At 41.7% G+C, this 16,912-nt stretch overlaps 1 protein-coding gene across 4 annotated transcripts in view; it reads left to right on the top strand.

Annotated features, from left to right (window-relative positions):
* The first annotated feature begins 10,684 nt into the window (after positions 1–10,684).
* ESRRB (estrogen related receptor beta) overlaps positions 10,685–16,912 on the top strand; it is a 157,419-nt gene continuing 151,191 nt past the window's right edge. The window contains exon 1 of one of the 4 annotated variants that reach the window (XM_067532795.1): positions 10,685–11,063. In XM_067532795.1, coding sequence (XP_067388896.1) covers positions 11,062–11,063 — 2 coding nt within the window. In that variant the 5' untranslated portion in view covers positions 10,685–11,061. Of the gene's footprint in view, positions 11,064–16,024; positions 16,032–16,912 lie in introns of those variants that run through there. The other 3 variants (XM_067532786.1, XM_067532804.1, XM_067532814.1) reach the window with 3 other exon arrangements.

Here is a 16,912-nt window from a genome sequence, read left to right as displayed (position 1 = left end):
TCAACCTGCAGTGTGGATGCAGTTATATCCATATAAAAGGTGCTTATACTAGCATAGCTTCTTTACAGGAATAAGCTGTACTCATATATGCATGTTTATCCATATTAGGATATTGAACTGCTTGAACTATATCAAAATAGCTGAAATAATTACATTGGTACAAAAACTGTGTGTAGACCTGGCCTTAAATTGTGAGTTCTTTGCAGCAGAGACTGTATCTTCGTAGGTGTAGGTACATTGCCTAGCATAAAGGGGCTCTGAGCCTGACCGGGGCCTCTGGCGATATATCTACACTGCGTTAAAAGACCCATAGTATGACCCCGACTGGCCTCACGGGGCTCAAGCTGCAGGGCTATAAAATTGCAGTTTACATTTTGTTTGGGCTCGGGTTAGAGCTTGGGCACTGGGACCCTCCCCCCCACGCAGGGTCTTGTCTGCACTATTTTTAGTCCTTTCACCTGAGCTCCATGAGCCCAAGTCAGCTGACCTGGGTGCTGAGACTAAGGGCTCTGAGCTTTTTATTACAGGGTAGACAAATTCCTTGGGTGTTATCATACAGTAACTATTATATAATAAGGGAAAGGGAATGACAGATGTAGCTAGGAGTCTTGGTAGTGCATCTATAATTAGTAGTAGTAACAATGTTAATCTACAAAGGACTTGTAAACATGAAGCGATTACTAGGAGATAAACATTAACTACATAATCACCTGTGTTATGTCAAGACCTTAATGATATTTTTTTTTTGTCAGGGAAGTTCCTTACTTTTTACTTGATCATAATACTCAAAAATGGCTGAATGATTTTTTTTTTTTTTTTTTTGTAAATTTTATTACGTAGAACACTGTGAGGTTGTCCATCACTGTGGCTCATTTTACACTGTTTAAAATGGGAGCACATAACTTTATCCAGATACAAAGAAGAAATGCATCATGGTCCCCCACAGCATCACAACGTTTAAAGACCATGATAGAGGGGGGGAAAACAAATTAAAGCCCACCATTGCTGGAAAGAGAGACATCTTCTAGCTACGGCCAAATCTGGGCTCAATTGTATTTCCAGCATGACAGAATTCCAGAGGCCACGGCTTGCTACTGAGAAGGATTTGCTTGAGCTTCACTCTAAGGCAAGAGATGTAAAGTACTTCTCAAGGACATTCTGGTGGGACAAGGGAGAGGAGGTGTCTTGGATAACCTGAGCTTAGATTATTTAGAGCTTTGTGGATGAGAACCAATGTCTTGCATTTTACCTGGAAATGGACTGGCAGCCAGTGAGAGACTGTAAGGAAGGTTTATTTTCTAAAAATAAACTTTAAAAAAAATTTTTTTAAGAAAAAGACATGGAAAGGGCCTTAAGTTTTGTAAGAACCTGTTTTGATCCAAAAAATTAAATTTTGAAAAATTTGACTAAGCAACATCCTTCTAAATTGTACATGACAAACAGACACCTACCCATGATTTAAAAAAAAACAAAAAAACCCAGACATAATGCTACAGGTTTAGTGCATGCTACCCTTAGGAGAGTGTACAAATACCTTCATCTGGTTTCTCCTCTCACTGAGACCCTCACCTGTTTTTATATTCTTGTGTCTTTCCCTGTCAGTGATGCGTGAAGCAGAAATATAGGCCCTTGTCAAGAAGATGGAGCAGAAGCTCAGTGTTGGAGCATGATGTCTGTGGATGTCACCTAAACAAACCAAGAGGGCTGAGATCTAGCTGAAGAGGGCAGGTTGAAGGTTGGGAACAAGTGAAGGTGACGATGGTCCTGCCATTCTGAAAGAAGCAGCCATGGCAATGGAGGAATAAATGGAGGAATTAGTCTGTGATGTACAAATCCTTAGTGAAAATGACTGTCCAAAAAAATGGATATATGGGGAATGTCAGCTGGGTGAGAACAAGAAGTCAGGCTTTGCTCACATACATATGTTTAATTTGGAGACACCGTTTGCAACACTGGATCTCACAGAGCGAAGCTGCCAGGCCATAGTGGCCTTAATTGCATGTGCAGGCTGAAATGGAGCCTTTCAGAAGATACATGTGATATACTCATGGTTCCCTTACTGATTGCTGTTGGTTGTCCATAGTCTTCTACTGATTTCTCTCCAGCACCACACACACACTTTTTTTTTTTTTTTTTTTGGGCAACTAAATCAATTTCACATTGTGGCCTTTAGCGAAGAAATAGGAATAGCATTATTCTCTATTAAATAGCTGTATGGAGAGAGCATTCTTTATGCCACTGAATCACAAACAAATTACATATTTGCTTAAGGTCTTTCTTTGAGAAGATATTGGCTCTCTTTTTTTCGTTTTAAACTTTTACCAGTTGTTTATGGTCCTATTCTTAACTGTTAATCTATCCCATCTCACTTCCCCTTCCTGTGCTTCAGTTTCCTCATTTGTAAAACAGCGATAATAAAAAGGGCCTAAGTTGTAGGGATGAGTAAAACTGAATCCATGAATTTTTGTGAAGAGCTTTGAGATCCTCATTCAGAAGGTGCTAGAGAAAGGTTGCTATATTAATTCTGTACATGCCTTTTAAAAGTTGTGTACAAGTCCCTTGGAGAATTGCCTCGTGTTCAGTGTGCCAGGGGAGAAGCTGTTTTGATTATCTGGGATCTTAAACCAATAGTCTTACTTCCTCTGGAATAGGCAGTCCTAGCTGGAACATGTGCATATGCATGCATGCACTGTGAGAATGACAGTGACACCTTGCTGGAGGGAGGGACTGGCAAACAGCTGAACCTTACCTTTAAACAGCAACAAGGCTATGGGCAAAAGCAATGGGAGGGACTGGTTATTCCAGGCTGGGATGGACTCAGCAGCAGAAAGAGTGCTGGAAAAAGTGACAAGAGACAGCAATGCAGCTAAAAAGAAAGAATCTGCCACTGAAACAAAAATCCTGCAATAAGCTTCCTAGGAGAGCTGTTTGCACAGGACTTTGGGTAAATTCACTTTAGAACTTTGCACTGTTAATGCTAGCAGATCTATGGTCTTTTGAAAGGGGGAAGATACAGCTGGCTATAGGCTTTGCTTTTACCACATTAGTGTTTCATTTGTGTGAGAATATGTGTGTCAAGTTCAGCTGTAGCTACCATCACCTAGTAGGCAGGGATCGCTACAGGGTCCTATTATCTTCCCTTCAATACCCTCAAACAATTAGGGTTCAGTTCAGCCCATCTGAGAGAGGCAGTCCCAGCATATCCTCACCTGTACACTAAACATGTTTTTTTGACAGTATCCAGTGCAGCTCTGTCTCTGTGGATTTGTGATACCTGTGGTGCTTTCTTTACCTGCTCTTGGCTTTAAGTTCCCTTTAACCAAGGTACAGGTGGTGAAAGGTAAACAGAACCCAGACAATGGCATGGGCAGCACATGCAACTTCCTAAGAGTCTGTGTGTGCTAAGCAAGTACGTGCTGCAGCTATTACCTTGTTTAGGATAAGCTCTCTTCTGGGTATCCAAGACCATGCATGACATGATAGAAAAGGGAGGTGCTTCTTGTTTACCAACCACATGGCAACTGCAGTGTGGACTCCCCCTAGGAATTTCCTATGCGCTTCCCCCATAGCAAATGCACTATGATCAGATTTAAACAAAGGTTTTGTTTAATGTGGATGAAAGATTTCACATGTGAATGGTTTCTTTGGGGGCAGGACTGCAATAACAAAGAATGCTAGAGATCTGGAGCGGAGTGCAGTGGTAGAGCTGTTTGAGGGACTCCAAGGCTGATTGAGATGAACTGGCAGAGCTGGAGTGTGGGAGGTACTCAAGCATCAGGACTGAAGCAGCAAAGGGTGCTGGAAGGATTGAGACACTAACAGAATTTGTGCAGGGAGATGGAAATCACTTCACTCACAACTGAAATGCAACCACCTCTAGGTTGGTGCATAAAAGCTGTTTACCCACTCACAGCAACCCTACACAAACATCTGGAAAAGGAAATACTATATAGAGCTGAAAATGCAAGTGGGAGTTTTCGGGAGGTAGAATTTATTTCCTGAAATAAAATCAGGCCAAGACACCAAGGTCAACACCTTAGTTGTTTGTAAAATGGGATCTTAAATACCAAAAAAATCAACTGGTTTGACTTATATCTCATCCAAGGACCAGCAGCTCAGAAGCACAGTTCCTCTGATGCCATGCTGAGATCATCGCTCACTTCAGCCTTGGAGGGAAGAGTGGCCTTTATTCAATCATTAACACCACTTCTTGTTCTGGGTGTTCTTTGGAGGACTCCCGGTACTGACTGGCAGGCTTGGCCCTGCTTGGTATGGGAGGTTGGGCAGTATCAGTTAGAGGAGGTCTGGGTGTGAATGCTTTCTTTGCCATATTGTTGGCCTTCAAGAAGAGAAAAATGCTCACTGTATGGAATATAGGATTCTCCTTTTCTTTAGTGAAATGCACTGAGTGTGACACTTCCTTGATTTTGATTAGGAGAGTGCAGCTTTAGCTCTGGATCAGAGACCCGAGAGAGGCTCTGCCTGGGAGGAAAGGGAGGATAATGGGAAGTTAGTGACTTTCCTAAGAGATGGGGCAGGGCAGGAAATTCTTGGCACTGGTTTAGAGGTGAGCTTTGTGCCCTTTGGCCTTCACAACAGACCTGCTTTAGATTCTTTCCTTTTCTTCTTTTGAATCCCAGGGAATTTGCGCTGGCGACTTCTCTCCTTCCATGGGTTCATCTGGTTATCACTGATCAGGGAGCTTGTCCTTTACATGGATAATGACTACGGAATTGGGCTCTCCCCAGGCAGACTTCAGAAAGCAGGTAAGGAATGTTGAGTCTCATTTATCTATTGATTTTCAAGCTTTGTGGAGCTGGGGGACTCCTCCTTTAACTGTTTATTCCTTTATTAATTAGAAATGGTGTTTGCAGCCAAGGAATGCCTGCTCTAGACCTCTCGTAGAAGGCGGATTTCATCCATTCCCTGTTGCTCTTTGCTTTTGGATCTCTTAAAAGTGACTGTGATTTTTTTTTTAAGAGTGTTTGTAGAGTGTGCAGGGAGGATCATTTTTATTTAAGTATAAACACCCAAGTTTGAATTTGGAAGTTTATTTTAATCTCTCAGGTGGGCTGAACCAAAGTCCAGATCAAAGGACCTTCATACTTTTTGGAAGTTTGGATCTGGAGCCAAATGTAATGGCTGGGCCCATCTGTGATTATGTTGTTTTTTGTTCTGATTGAGAACAGATTCCCTTAGAGCATGTCTAACAAAGAAAGCCAGACAAGGATACCACCATGTCCCTGGCTTTTCAGCTCCTCCTTTGACACTAGTACTGGTTTAAATCTCTTTATCTTCATCCACCTTCTGCTATCAAAGTTAGTATGGATATTATTACAATAGGTGTTTGCTATACAACTCTCTCTCCCTCCCCCTGCCCCCAAGGTTATTGAGAACATGAAACAGCATCCCTTGTCTCAAGCTGACCTTATATGAATCTGAAACATACCAGCAGGCTATTAAGTGCACAGTTAATGCTCTGTCTGCACAGTTACGTACTTGTTGTCGGTGCTATAAAATAAAAAACAAGTGTGGTAGGTGCTTTAAAAAAATACATAGACGTTGTTTTCCGTACATGATGGCAGGTGCCTTCCCCAAAGGAACAAACCTAGGGAGTTCACATTTAAAAAATCATGTAAACTCACTAACTTTTGTATGCAGAGGCAATGCTACAGAATTAAGTTTTTAGGAGGGATATTTAAATATATTGCAGTATATGATTGTCCTGCAGCTAATAAGCTTTAGGTAGAGCCTTATACATTTTATTTCTGTATAAATTAAAATGAATGTCCACTCCACTTAGTCTCTGAATACACGCCACTTAAGTACTAACGTAAGTACACTATACTGTGAGTACCTAACTGTGGGTCACTAATGTAATATTGGTGAATTCAACGGTAAATAAATTGATGATTGTATTGGTTGTGCCTGATCCACTCTTATTAAAGTCAATGGCAAAACTGCCATTGGACAGCCACAGTTAAAAATATTTGAGAATTAATCAAATAAATTGAAACTAAAAAAGGAATAAAAGTCAAAACTCCACTGAACCAATGGTGTTACTTTCTCTAGTGATATAAAGGACATTGCAAGATGCAAGACCACCTCATGATTCTAGAACTTGGAAAAGTGGTGGACACAGAGTTAAATGCATTTTATTCAGAAGATTTTTGCCCAATTGACTCTCTCTTTTTCATGCGCGTGCACACACACACATTTACACTTTTACCGCCCTTTCTCCCAAGCCTTTCACCCTTGAGCAGAAGTCAAGCCCTGGAAATTTCATCTACACCAATAATAGTTTGGGGCATTTATGAGCCTGTGAAGCAGGGGTTTACAGAGGAATCTGCTTTCAGCTTTAACTACAGTAGGTACTAATGACAGGCACCTTTTAATAACAATGCAACTGCAAATAACCAGTGAGAGAGATTGCTCAGCTACAGTCCCAGTTTTCCAGGATGCAATACTCCAGAAATACTGAGCATTTGAAGGAAAAAATATTAAACCTTTAGCCGGTCTACAAATAGCTTGTTTTAAAATACGTTTTAAGGTGATTTTTGCAATCTTCTGGCCTCCTTTCTGCAATGTGGTGTGGTGGGCATGAAGTCTCATGACCTCTCCTGTAGAATTCTTGTATTTTTGCCAGCAAGCTAAAGAAGTATGGGTTGGATGAATGGACTTTAAGGTGGATAGAAAGCTGGGTAGATCATCAGGCTCAACAGGTAGTGATCAACAGCTCAAAGTCTAGTTGGCAGCCAGTAACAAACGTAGTGTTCCAGGGGTCGGTCCTGTGGCCAGTTTTGTTCAGCATCTTCATTAATGATCTGGAAGATGAAGTGGATTGCACCCTCAGCAAGTTTGCAGTTGATGATAAACTGTGGGGGAGTGGTAGATACGCTGGAGGGTAGGGATAGGATACAGAGTGACCTAGACAAATTAGAGGATTGGGCCAAAAAAAATCTGAGGTTCAACAAGGACAAGTGCAGAGTCCTGCACTTAGGACAGAAGAATCCTATGCACTGCTACAGACTGGGGACCGACTGGCTAGGCATCAGTTCTGCAGAAAAGGACCTGGGGGTTACAGTGGACAAGAAGCCAGATATGAGTCAACGGTGTGCCCTTATTGCCAAGAAGGCTAACGACATATTGGGCTGCATTAGTAGAAGCATTGTTAGCAGATCAAGGGAAGTAATTATTCCCCTCAATTCGGCACTGGTGAGGCCACATTTGGAGTATTGTGTCTAGTTTTGGGCTCCCCTCTACAGGAAGCTGTGGACAAATTGGAGAGAGTCTCATGAAGGGCAACGAAAATGATTAGGGAGATGGGGTACGTGACTTATGAGGAGAGGTTGAGGGAACTGGGTTTGTTTAATCTGCAGAAGAAAAGGGTGAAGGGGGATTTGATAGCAGCCTTCAACTGCCTGAAGAGGGGTTCCAGGGAGGATGGAGTTAGGCTGTTCTCAGTGGTGGCAGATGGCAGAACAAGGAGCAATAGTCACAAGTTGCAGGGGGGCAGGAGGTCTAGGTTGGATATTAGTAAAATATTTTTCACTAGGAGGGTGGTGAAGCACTGAAATGGGTTGCTGAGGGAGGTGGTGGAATCTCCATCCTTAGTGGTTTTTAAGGCCTGGCTTGACAAAGCCATGGCTGGGATGATTCAATTGGGGTTGGTCCTGCTTTGAGCAGAGGGTTGGACTAGATGGCCTCCTGAGGTCCTTTCCAACCCTAATCTATGATTCTATAATTTTTTCCCCTATCCATGCATCTCTTTGAGACTGCCTGAAATCTCCTGGAATGAAGAGGTGCTTCCACAAAGGAGTTGACTGAGATAGGGCCATGAGAATGCTGTGTAAAGAATCTGCTTTAGGCTAAGGAGAGAGTCTCTTCTGGACCTCTGACTTCTCTATCTCCCAAAGTGTCACAACTAAATTCATGTGCTCTAGTTAAAGAGGAGATGAAGATTCAAAGAATTCTGGGCTCTGTTCAAGGCTATGCCACTGTGATGCTGAGAGAGTTTGCACAAATCTCGTATCTTTGTGCCTCGGATTCCCCCTTCCCAATATAGCATGGGGATAATAATACTGACCGACCTTGCATGGGGCTTAATTAAATAATGTTTGTAAAGGGTTTGGAGATAGGTGATATGGAAGGGCAAAGAATGAATTGGTGGCATTTATACTGACTCAATTCAGAATGCATTCAACTATACATATACTAAGGTCAAACTTTTCAAAAATGGCTACTGGATTTGGGTACCTCAGTGTTTGGGGAGTCTATCTTTGATGCACCTTGGCCTGATTTTCAGAAGTATTCAGCACTCAAAATTCCAGTTGAATTCTGTAACAGGGTGGCCTGCCCCCCTTTAAGGACCAGAGGGCTTGGGGACAGTCAGCCTTATTCAGTTAGTCCTGCCCTGTTATATCTCTCAGGATTGGATTTAAGAGGAAGGCAGCCCAGAAGTGTGTGTGGGAGGGGGAGGTTGGAGGGGAAAGCGGACCAGACACATTATCCTGTGGTGGGCAAGGAGTCTCGGTGGACACAAGAGGCAATCAGAGACTATAGCCTGTCTGAAATCCTGAGAAGAGAAAGTGTGCGCCAACCTGGGGGTGGTGAGAGTGAAACCCAGAAACTTGGTCAATGTTGATACAGTTTGAAGCTGGGACTAGCCTGCAAAGAAGGAAGCTAGCAGCTGAGCCTAGCTGGGCTGAAGATTTGATTATTTTGCTATTTTCTGTTGGACTTCAAGTGCAGGACTCTGAGGGCCTGGAGGGGGTTGGACTCTGTTAGATGGATTAGCTGGAGGCCCAGATCACTCCATTGGCCAGAGTGGGCCAGAGAAGACACTGGGAAAACTGAGGCAGAGCTGCCACAATACCACTTCCACCCACAAAGGAGTAGGTTGGGGTGGCACCCCGTGACAGTCAGTGGGAGCCAAGTACTCAACATCTTTTAAAAATCTGACCCCCAGGTCTCTCCCTTTTGGCACCCAAAATTAGAGCACACTCATTAAAATATGGTTGTATTTTTAATGACATTCAAGATTCGTTGTCCCTTCCGGTAGATATTGACCTGGGCTTGGTGTTCATCTCCGCAAAAGTCAAGAGGCCAAATTCAGCTGAAAGGCATGGGTGCATCTCCATTGAAATCAGTGGCACTATACTGGGGCTGAATCTGGCACACTGTTTGTTTATCATAGGATGATGGTAATGCTTAGTACAGAACTTCTCATCCATAGATATCAAAGTGCATACAAAGGAAGTTCAGCATCATCATCTCTGTCTTACAGATGGGGAAACTGAAGCACTGAGGTCAACTAGCACAAATTCACACAAGGCAGTGGCGCAGCTAGAAACAGAACCCAGATGTCCTGCCTCCAGCTCACTGCTTTGTCCACTAGACCACGCTGCAAGAATTAGAATATTAGGGAAATGATGTAACATAATTCTTACTTCATGAAAAACATGAAGGCTAAGTCATGCCCTCTTTATTCAAGGAAAAGGCCCATTGACTCCAAAGAATGCATTGCCTGTGTTGGGACTGAAGGATTTGGCCTTAAAATAGGAAAAACGCTGTCAGTTATTTACATGAGTAATCACCTGATGTAACCTGAAACTTGATCCATGCTGATGTATATCTCCGAGGCTTATTTTGGGAAATCTCCCACCATTGTACTAGCACTGGTGCAACTCTATGGAAATAGTGTAGGTGGGACACTAGTTTTTGAACATCATATTGCCTAACCCTGCTCAGAGCAAGTCTAGATAACATGGTGGTAAAAGTTTGAGTTCTGGTACCTTGTTTGCAACACCAGAGATGAACTGGTTCTTGTTATCACATTGGGGGAGATCCCCAAAATGTCCAGTGTAGAGGTCATTTTGCCCTCAGCTTTTCCTTCTGCTCTCTGTATCCCCCAATACTCAGCTGCAGTTACCATTCATTGGGCCGTACCTTTGAGTCCAATTGGTATGGAGAGCTACAAATTCTCCATGGAGGTCATTATTGATGCTAAGTCAGAGAAGGCTTTTAAAGTATAGTGCAAACAGCCACTTCCTACAAAAGCTTGAGACTTCAGCCAATCTGCTGTTGAGACTGATTTGGGAGCTAGTAGAAGTGTGAGAGGGAAAAACTCTGTTAAGTCCCATCTAGACCATCCCTATGCTTACCTATGGAGGCCAGGGCAAGATCGCTTGCTATAGTCTCACCCCATTCCTTGGAAGACAATTTCATCATCACTGGGAGGTTTTTCCAAATACTCAAATGATCAAACCCCCCTCCCAATTCCCCAAAGTTTAGTAACTAGTTACTCTGTGCTAACAGTCAACAGGGAATGCCTTGGTCTGGTCCTGATGTTAGCTGTCAGGGGGTGTCCTGATCAGATGGTTCATGTAGAATAGTAACTTTATTTTCATTGCAGAGTCCCTGGGGAGGCTGTCTAACCTTGCATATACTAACCCAGGAATCAGTCCCAGTGTATTCTGTAGTAGGAATGCAAAGTTTCAGGGAAAGAGTTTGGAATAAAACACACAATTCAGAACTGTACTCTGACTCCTCTGGTGTCCCCAGCTCACACTTTTTTTTTTTTTTCAACTTTAAGGTGTAAAAGAATCAAATCCAAGTCAGCATCTGTGCTTTTCCTTTTCTTCTGGTGCAGCGAATTTCTGTTCACTTGCTTTGCATGCCCGAAGTTGCTGTAATGCTGCTGTGGGGAGCTAATTGCTGTGCACTTTTTTTCCCCCTGTGCCCACGGGTGACTGTGGGGGACTCCTCCCTGGGTGTAGTGCAGAGGTGAAAGCCCAGCTTTTGCTGCTTTGCTTCAGACCTGTGATGTGTGTGTGGGTTTTTTTTTTTTTTTTTTTTGTCAGCTGCCTGTTATATCAATCACAGAGCTGGGATCTATTTATAGGTTGGGACTCGGAGTACTGTGTCCTAGTCACAAAGAGACGCAGAGGGGACTGTCGGCTGGTGCAGGCAGAACCAAAAGATATTTAATCAGCAATTAGAAACACCTGAGGGCAAGGGAAATTCTACTCCAGCCCTGAGCTTCATCTCTCAACCTGCAGCATGTAAGTACCTCACTTCTACCTTATATTGTATTTTGGATCCAAATGTCTCCCTGCACTAATTCTTTTATCTGGGCTTAAAATTATGGCAGCACCTCGATGTGGTTATAATATTTTTTTTCTATTTTCACACTGTCAAAGGAAGGTCAGAGTGACCCACAAGCAGGCCGGATGATTTCAGAACTTCATGTAAATCAGTCACTTTAACTATTCGGGTATTGGGGTTTTTTTCTTCTTAAAACAAACCAATGAAAGTTTGAACAGAATGGGATTGTTTTGGGAATGGAAATAGTCAGCTTTGCTGGTATTCTGAAAAGGCCACTGTATAATGTAACTCTGCTTAAGGGCTTGCCAAGGACAGGTGATCTTTCCCCAATGCTGGTATAAAAACTGCATACTTGGAAACTTGAGCAACCAATTACTAAAAGAACCAAACAACCCTTCTCCCAACACCCCTCCCCTCCAACCTCTCCCCCCTCCCCCTCCCCCCTGCCAGTTTTGGCTCACACCTTCTCTAGCACACACATGAAAATGAAATTTTGTTCTACTGAATGCGTTTGGCATTGAGCAGCTGATGTTTGTCTAGTTTTAAAGGTCCCCAAACAACTTAATTTCTAAAGCCTCTGCAGTGACAATAGAGGGGTATAGGACTTTGAGAAGTCTGCATAGTGATGATCAAAGGAGGAACTCATTGTGTCTGATTGATAATGAGGTGTTTGCTTTAAGGCATTCAAAATGCAAAATAACTTGTACAATGGTATGTATTTTGGTGTGGTTTCTGTTAAAGGAAAAAGGAGGAGGAGCTTTAATTAAAGGTTTAGAAATGAATCAAAGTAGTTTTTATTCATTATGTACATTTTTTTTTCCCCAAAACACTGAAATAATGTGTCTTGTTTCTTATTTTGGGCTCAAAGATTTGGCATTTTTGACTGTTTAGTTTTAATTTTATTTAAAGGATAGAACAATCTTTATTACAAATATGTGGCTTCTTTGAAATTTCTTCCATTTATAATGTCTCCCAGGAAAAAAACGGTCAAGATTATGATTTTTGGTTTTCCATGTATGGTGCATTTTTGGTTATATACTTTGGGAACAATGTATATTCTGGCAACTTTTGTTAGGAGGAATATTTTAACATTTTGAAAGCAATCAAAAATTGTTTAGTTTGAAATAATTGTGACTGAACAATGAAAATTTAAACAGAACAATGAGAGCTGCCTTTTGATTCAAGTATCAAGTACTAAGAAATAAACGATAGATGTTGTGGTGGGATTAACTGAGGGAAGGTGACAGACAGGCCAGATCTCATCATGTAGTAATATGTGGCTTTTTATTCAATGCTAATTTTACAATTCCCAAAGTCTTTGACTTGTGAGTGTATTTTTGTTTTCTTTTGGAACTTATTCCAAATTGTTTCTTGCAAAGTTTTTTAATCCTCCATGTAGTGACCTAAACTAATGAATTGGCATTGTGGATACGAAGGCACAGCTAGCTGGACAACATTGATAAACATGTTGATTTCTCCATAGTTTAGTAATGTTTAAAATGATCATTGCAACTCAAAGCTTCCGCCGAAAACGCAGACCAAATAGAATTCCCAGACAGACAATGCTCACTATATAAAGCTTTAGTTTTGACTGGTAAGATATTTTTCACTTTCTATTGCTCTTTAATTTTTTTTTTAAGCAACTTTTCGTTAAACCTTCTTATTCTTTGTTTGGCATGATGTTACATGTATCGTTTCGCTGTACATTTTCCGTTATAGTTGAATTATTCAAATGAGAGAGCAGAAATGGAAGAAATCAAAATTGTTGATTGTTAGTTAAACAAAGAAAGTACTGTGCAGCTGGTGTTGATCCTTTTTAAATTTTAAAAAAGCAACCTCTTTCTCCACCATGCACACAACAAAAATCCAACGTGCCTATGTTTAGGAGTGACAGCAAATATCCATGATTTAACAGCTTCTGCAGAGATCACAACATTCCTGAGCAATTATTCCCAATAAACCCTCTCTCTCTAGTCTTAAGGATTTTTAATATTTATTGGATGTGTCCATGAAACTGCTGGACTTTGCCCTTTCACTACAGTGGATCTTTTCCTGTGTAATCTGCAGAATCTTTGTTTTATTCTTGCATTTGGAAAAATTATCAAGCGCCTGCTGCCCTGTAGTTTGTAGATCAATAGGTTATGGGACATCTTCTTTCTCTTTTATCTCTATGCATGGTTAGATAAATGATTGGAAAAAACTTCGATGCATTGTGTGGAAGAAAGAAGCCTGTTATTATTTAGTTTCTGCTTCACTAACTATTAAATTTATGTGGACTAAGCACCCATAAAGCTCTTCTCCTCCAAACTGATTCCTTAAATGTAATTTGTCATGGTGCTCTGATTTTTTTGAGGAATGAAAAATCCTGCTCATTCCACCCTTTTCTGTTTATTTCTTTGACTGCAAAGTAATTGACACATACACAACAACAAAAAAGAGAATGCATACTTCCTGGGACTTTTGAATAAAACCTGTGCTAAATGGTCTGTACAAGTGTTGAAATGCGGCATACGCAGGTATGTACTTGTAAATCTCTGCGAATAGGGAATAGACACCTGAGGGAAAACACTGTCCGTAATAAAACAATTCTATGCTGTTAGGGTCCTTCCAAATAGCCCCATGGACAAAAGCCAGCAGCCAGTTAATAAAGATTATATAGCTATCGTTCTCTGTCTCCCTCCTTTTATCTTTTCACCTGTACATCTGTCCTTCTATTTCTCATCTCTCTATTTTTACATTTTATTATGCTCATGCTTGCTCTCCCGCTTTCTCTCTTTCTTTCCTGAAAACACATTTCTATCTGGCACAGAAAATAAACTCAGATTGCGGGTAGTTATGTTAATCTAATTCAATCCTCTGTGGGTTAGGAGTGAAATTCTAATAGTGGAGCTGTTGAGGGCTTTTTTGTTAATGGCTTGGGGATTACATTGAGTTAAAGGCTCATTTCCTAATCAAACAGAGAGGGAGAGAGTGACTCCGAATATTTATGAGTCTCCCAGTGCGAGTTAAACATTGAACTCCAAAAGGAGGATTTCAGAGCCACAGAAAGAGTTAAAACCCCTTAGGGCTGCTATGGGGAAAAAAATGAAATCAGTTAAGCCATCAGCATTTTCAACTGCTGTACAACTTCAATTCTGTAAGAAAAAATAATCATCTCACAAAGCTAAAATGGAAACTGTAGTGAGCTATTTAAAACAAAGTCAAGTGATGCTTCAGAACAGCTCTCCTGTAGGTAGGCAAAATACATGGAGTGCACGCAGAGGCCTAATAGAAACGCCAAATAAATTCTCCTCTAACATATAGTTGGGTGAGGGCGGGTGTCTGTGAGAAGGGACAAAGCTGCCTTTTTATCCATTTCCAGAAGACTCAATTGAATGTTTTAATGGATTAGTTTTGGTCCCATTTGTCTCTCTGCCAACCCTTTATTTTTAAAAAATGTGGATTGGTCAACTCCTAACTTGTGCCACCTTTACAGGCAGATTTGCCAGTGCGCCCCTTTCAGACAAGCAGGAGTCTTGGGTGGTATAGTATAGTTAAGGAATCAGTCTCTGGGATGATGGGTTCTGTACAAATACTTAGACAGAATCTCCTCCCACTGAAGAGAATAGAAAATAGTCCTGGAAAAAAGGAAAGAAGAGCACTGGCCTAAATTGGGTTTGAAAAAACCAAACCTGCAAAGATTGAGGGTATAAGAAATGAGCTGGTGCTGTGATCATCCTTCTTTGCTCCCTAATGCAGGGGTCTTTTAGCAGCAAGTGTGCTGCTTGGCACTGACTACCAAGTCACTTCCCCTCTCTATGCCTCCGTTTCCCTAGCTATAAAATAGGGATAATGATGCTGATCCATTATGAGAGATAGGTAGATGAAACCCCTTATTATATACATGTTTGTCCTATGACAAGCAGATAGATGTTGGGCTATGTTCAGCCCTGGTATAACTCTCTTGACCTCAGTGGAGTTGTGCCCACTTGTATGAGGTCTGAATTTGGCCTATTGCCTTTTGTTAAAATGAACCTCAAGCTTTATTAATCCAAGAGGTAAATGTTGACAAAAGTGAAGCCCATGTCGGTATCATAGTATTGGCACCCAGGGCAGATCATCTACAAAGTATTCCCTTTGCAACTTCGAGGCTGATTTTTCTGGCCAAGCTGTGCCCTGTAAAGTCTTACATATTCTTCTGTTCTCCCCATCACAGTCTCCTTGCTTCATGGCTGGTGCAGGGAGAGCTTCCCCCTTCTGTTTCAATCTATTTTAATCCCTGCCTGACAGTTTCTGTAAATGTGGGGGTTTACCCAGGTATCCTTTAGCCAAAATTTTCCCTCCTTTTCTCCCTCCACTGCTTTGTAGCATTCTGTGGATGGCTTTCTGCCCTCCACCCCAGAGATGGCTGCATTTCAGGGAAGTGTGTATGTATGCAGTTTGTGAAGAATTTAGGAATATGTATTGCCTTTCACCCTTAAGTGCTTCACAAAATACATACACGGCTCCACTGAAACCTTTACGGAACACACAGTGGCAGGCTTTGTGTGCCATATATGCTAGACTATTTTAAAAACAATTTTTGGGCCTTTTAAAAATAATTCTCCATATGTAAAGCCAAGTACTGTATTACCATGAGTCCCACTGTACCTGATTAAGAGGAAGTCATAACAGTAGGAAAATGTCACAATTTAACAGTCTGAAATCTCAAGCACTAGAAGAAAGCAGTGTGTGCCTCACTGTGTATCCCCTTCCAATGGGATACAACTCCTGTTTGGTTAAACATCATCCTCTGGATGCAGAACAGACCCTGGTTAGGCATCTTCTGAATCTCACATGTATCAGAGGAAAGTTTAATTGGCTCTTTATTTTCATTCATTAGGGGAGTTGCTGCCATTTCCCTTCCCTCGACTACTTGATCAACAGCTGTGAAAGCTACAGTCCAGGTATTTCATTGAGGAACTATGTGATGCTCTCAAAGCCAGGAGAGTGATACTCAAGATGAGAAGAACTTGACAAGCATTAGGGCCTGGACAGATACCCTGGCCCAGTAAAGCAGCCTCCCCTTTTCTGTTTGATCTTAATCCTCATTTCCTGCTGAGTCAACAAAACCCTCAGTCATCTCCTTCTCCAGATATGAATCCACAGGGCTCTTGAACTCTTTTATATTCTAGTTGCTTTCCCTTGTAGCTTTACATTGCACTTTTGCTCCCCTTGGAGAGTAGTTTCTTACCCATTTCCTTCCAGTTTCTCCCTTGTTGGAAGTGTTCCCATTGTCTAATCCTTTTAGCCAGGACCTCCTGAGTTCTAATACCATCTCTGGTACTGTCTCCCTTTTCAGCCTTTGAGTCCTTTCACTTCTGTGATCTAGTTTGCCCATCTATAAAATGGGGTTAATACTCTCCTACCTCCCAGGAAGGGTGTAAGGATGAACAAGGGCTTTGGATGTGTAACGCCCCATAGAAATGCTCAGCGTTGTTGTTATACTCTGAGTTCTCCCATACGTTCTGCCCATTATAACTTTTATCCCATTTTGTGTGGTGCAGAACACATGCTTTTTCCTCTCTGCCTGACCTTTTTTTCTTCCCACCTCCTCCCTTGCCACCTGGCAGTAAGCCTCAATTTTGGGTCTTTCTTTCTGAAGTGGCCCTGGTGCTGTGCCTTGCTGTAATGCTCACCCACTCCAGCTGTTGCTCCTGATGTCGTCTTTTATGGCATGTCAGCAGGAATTTTGGGAATGTCAGAGCAACAGTCGGACATAGGAGGGGATCTGAAACTATGGTTTCTCTGACGAAGTTAAATAGCAGCAATTTGAGAGCCTAGGCAT

This window comes from Emydura macquarii, unplaced genomic scaffold, assembly GCF_026122565.2.
Source record: "Emydura macquarii macquarii isolate MOO-44397 ecotype Brisbane River unplaced genomic scaffold, CSIRO-AGI_Emac_v2 contig_374, whole genome shotgun sequence".
Classification (NCBI taxonomy): Eukaryota; Metazoa; Chordata; order Testudines; family Chelidae; genus Emydura; species Emydura macquarii.
Note: the sequence above shows the minus strand (reverse complement) of the source record. Positions and strands in the feature narration are given on the sequence as shown.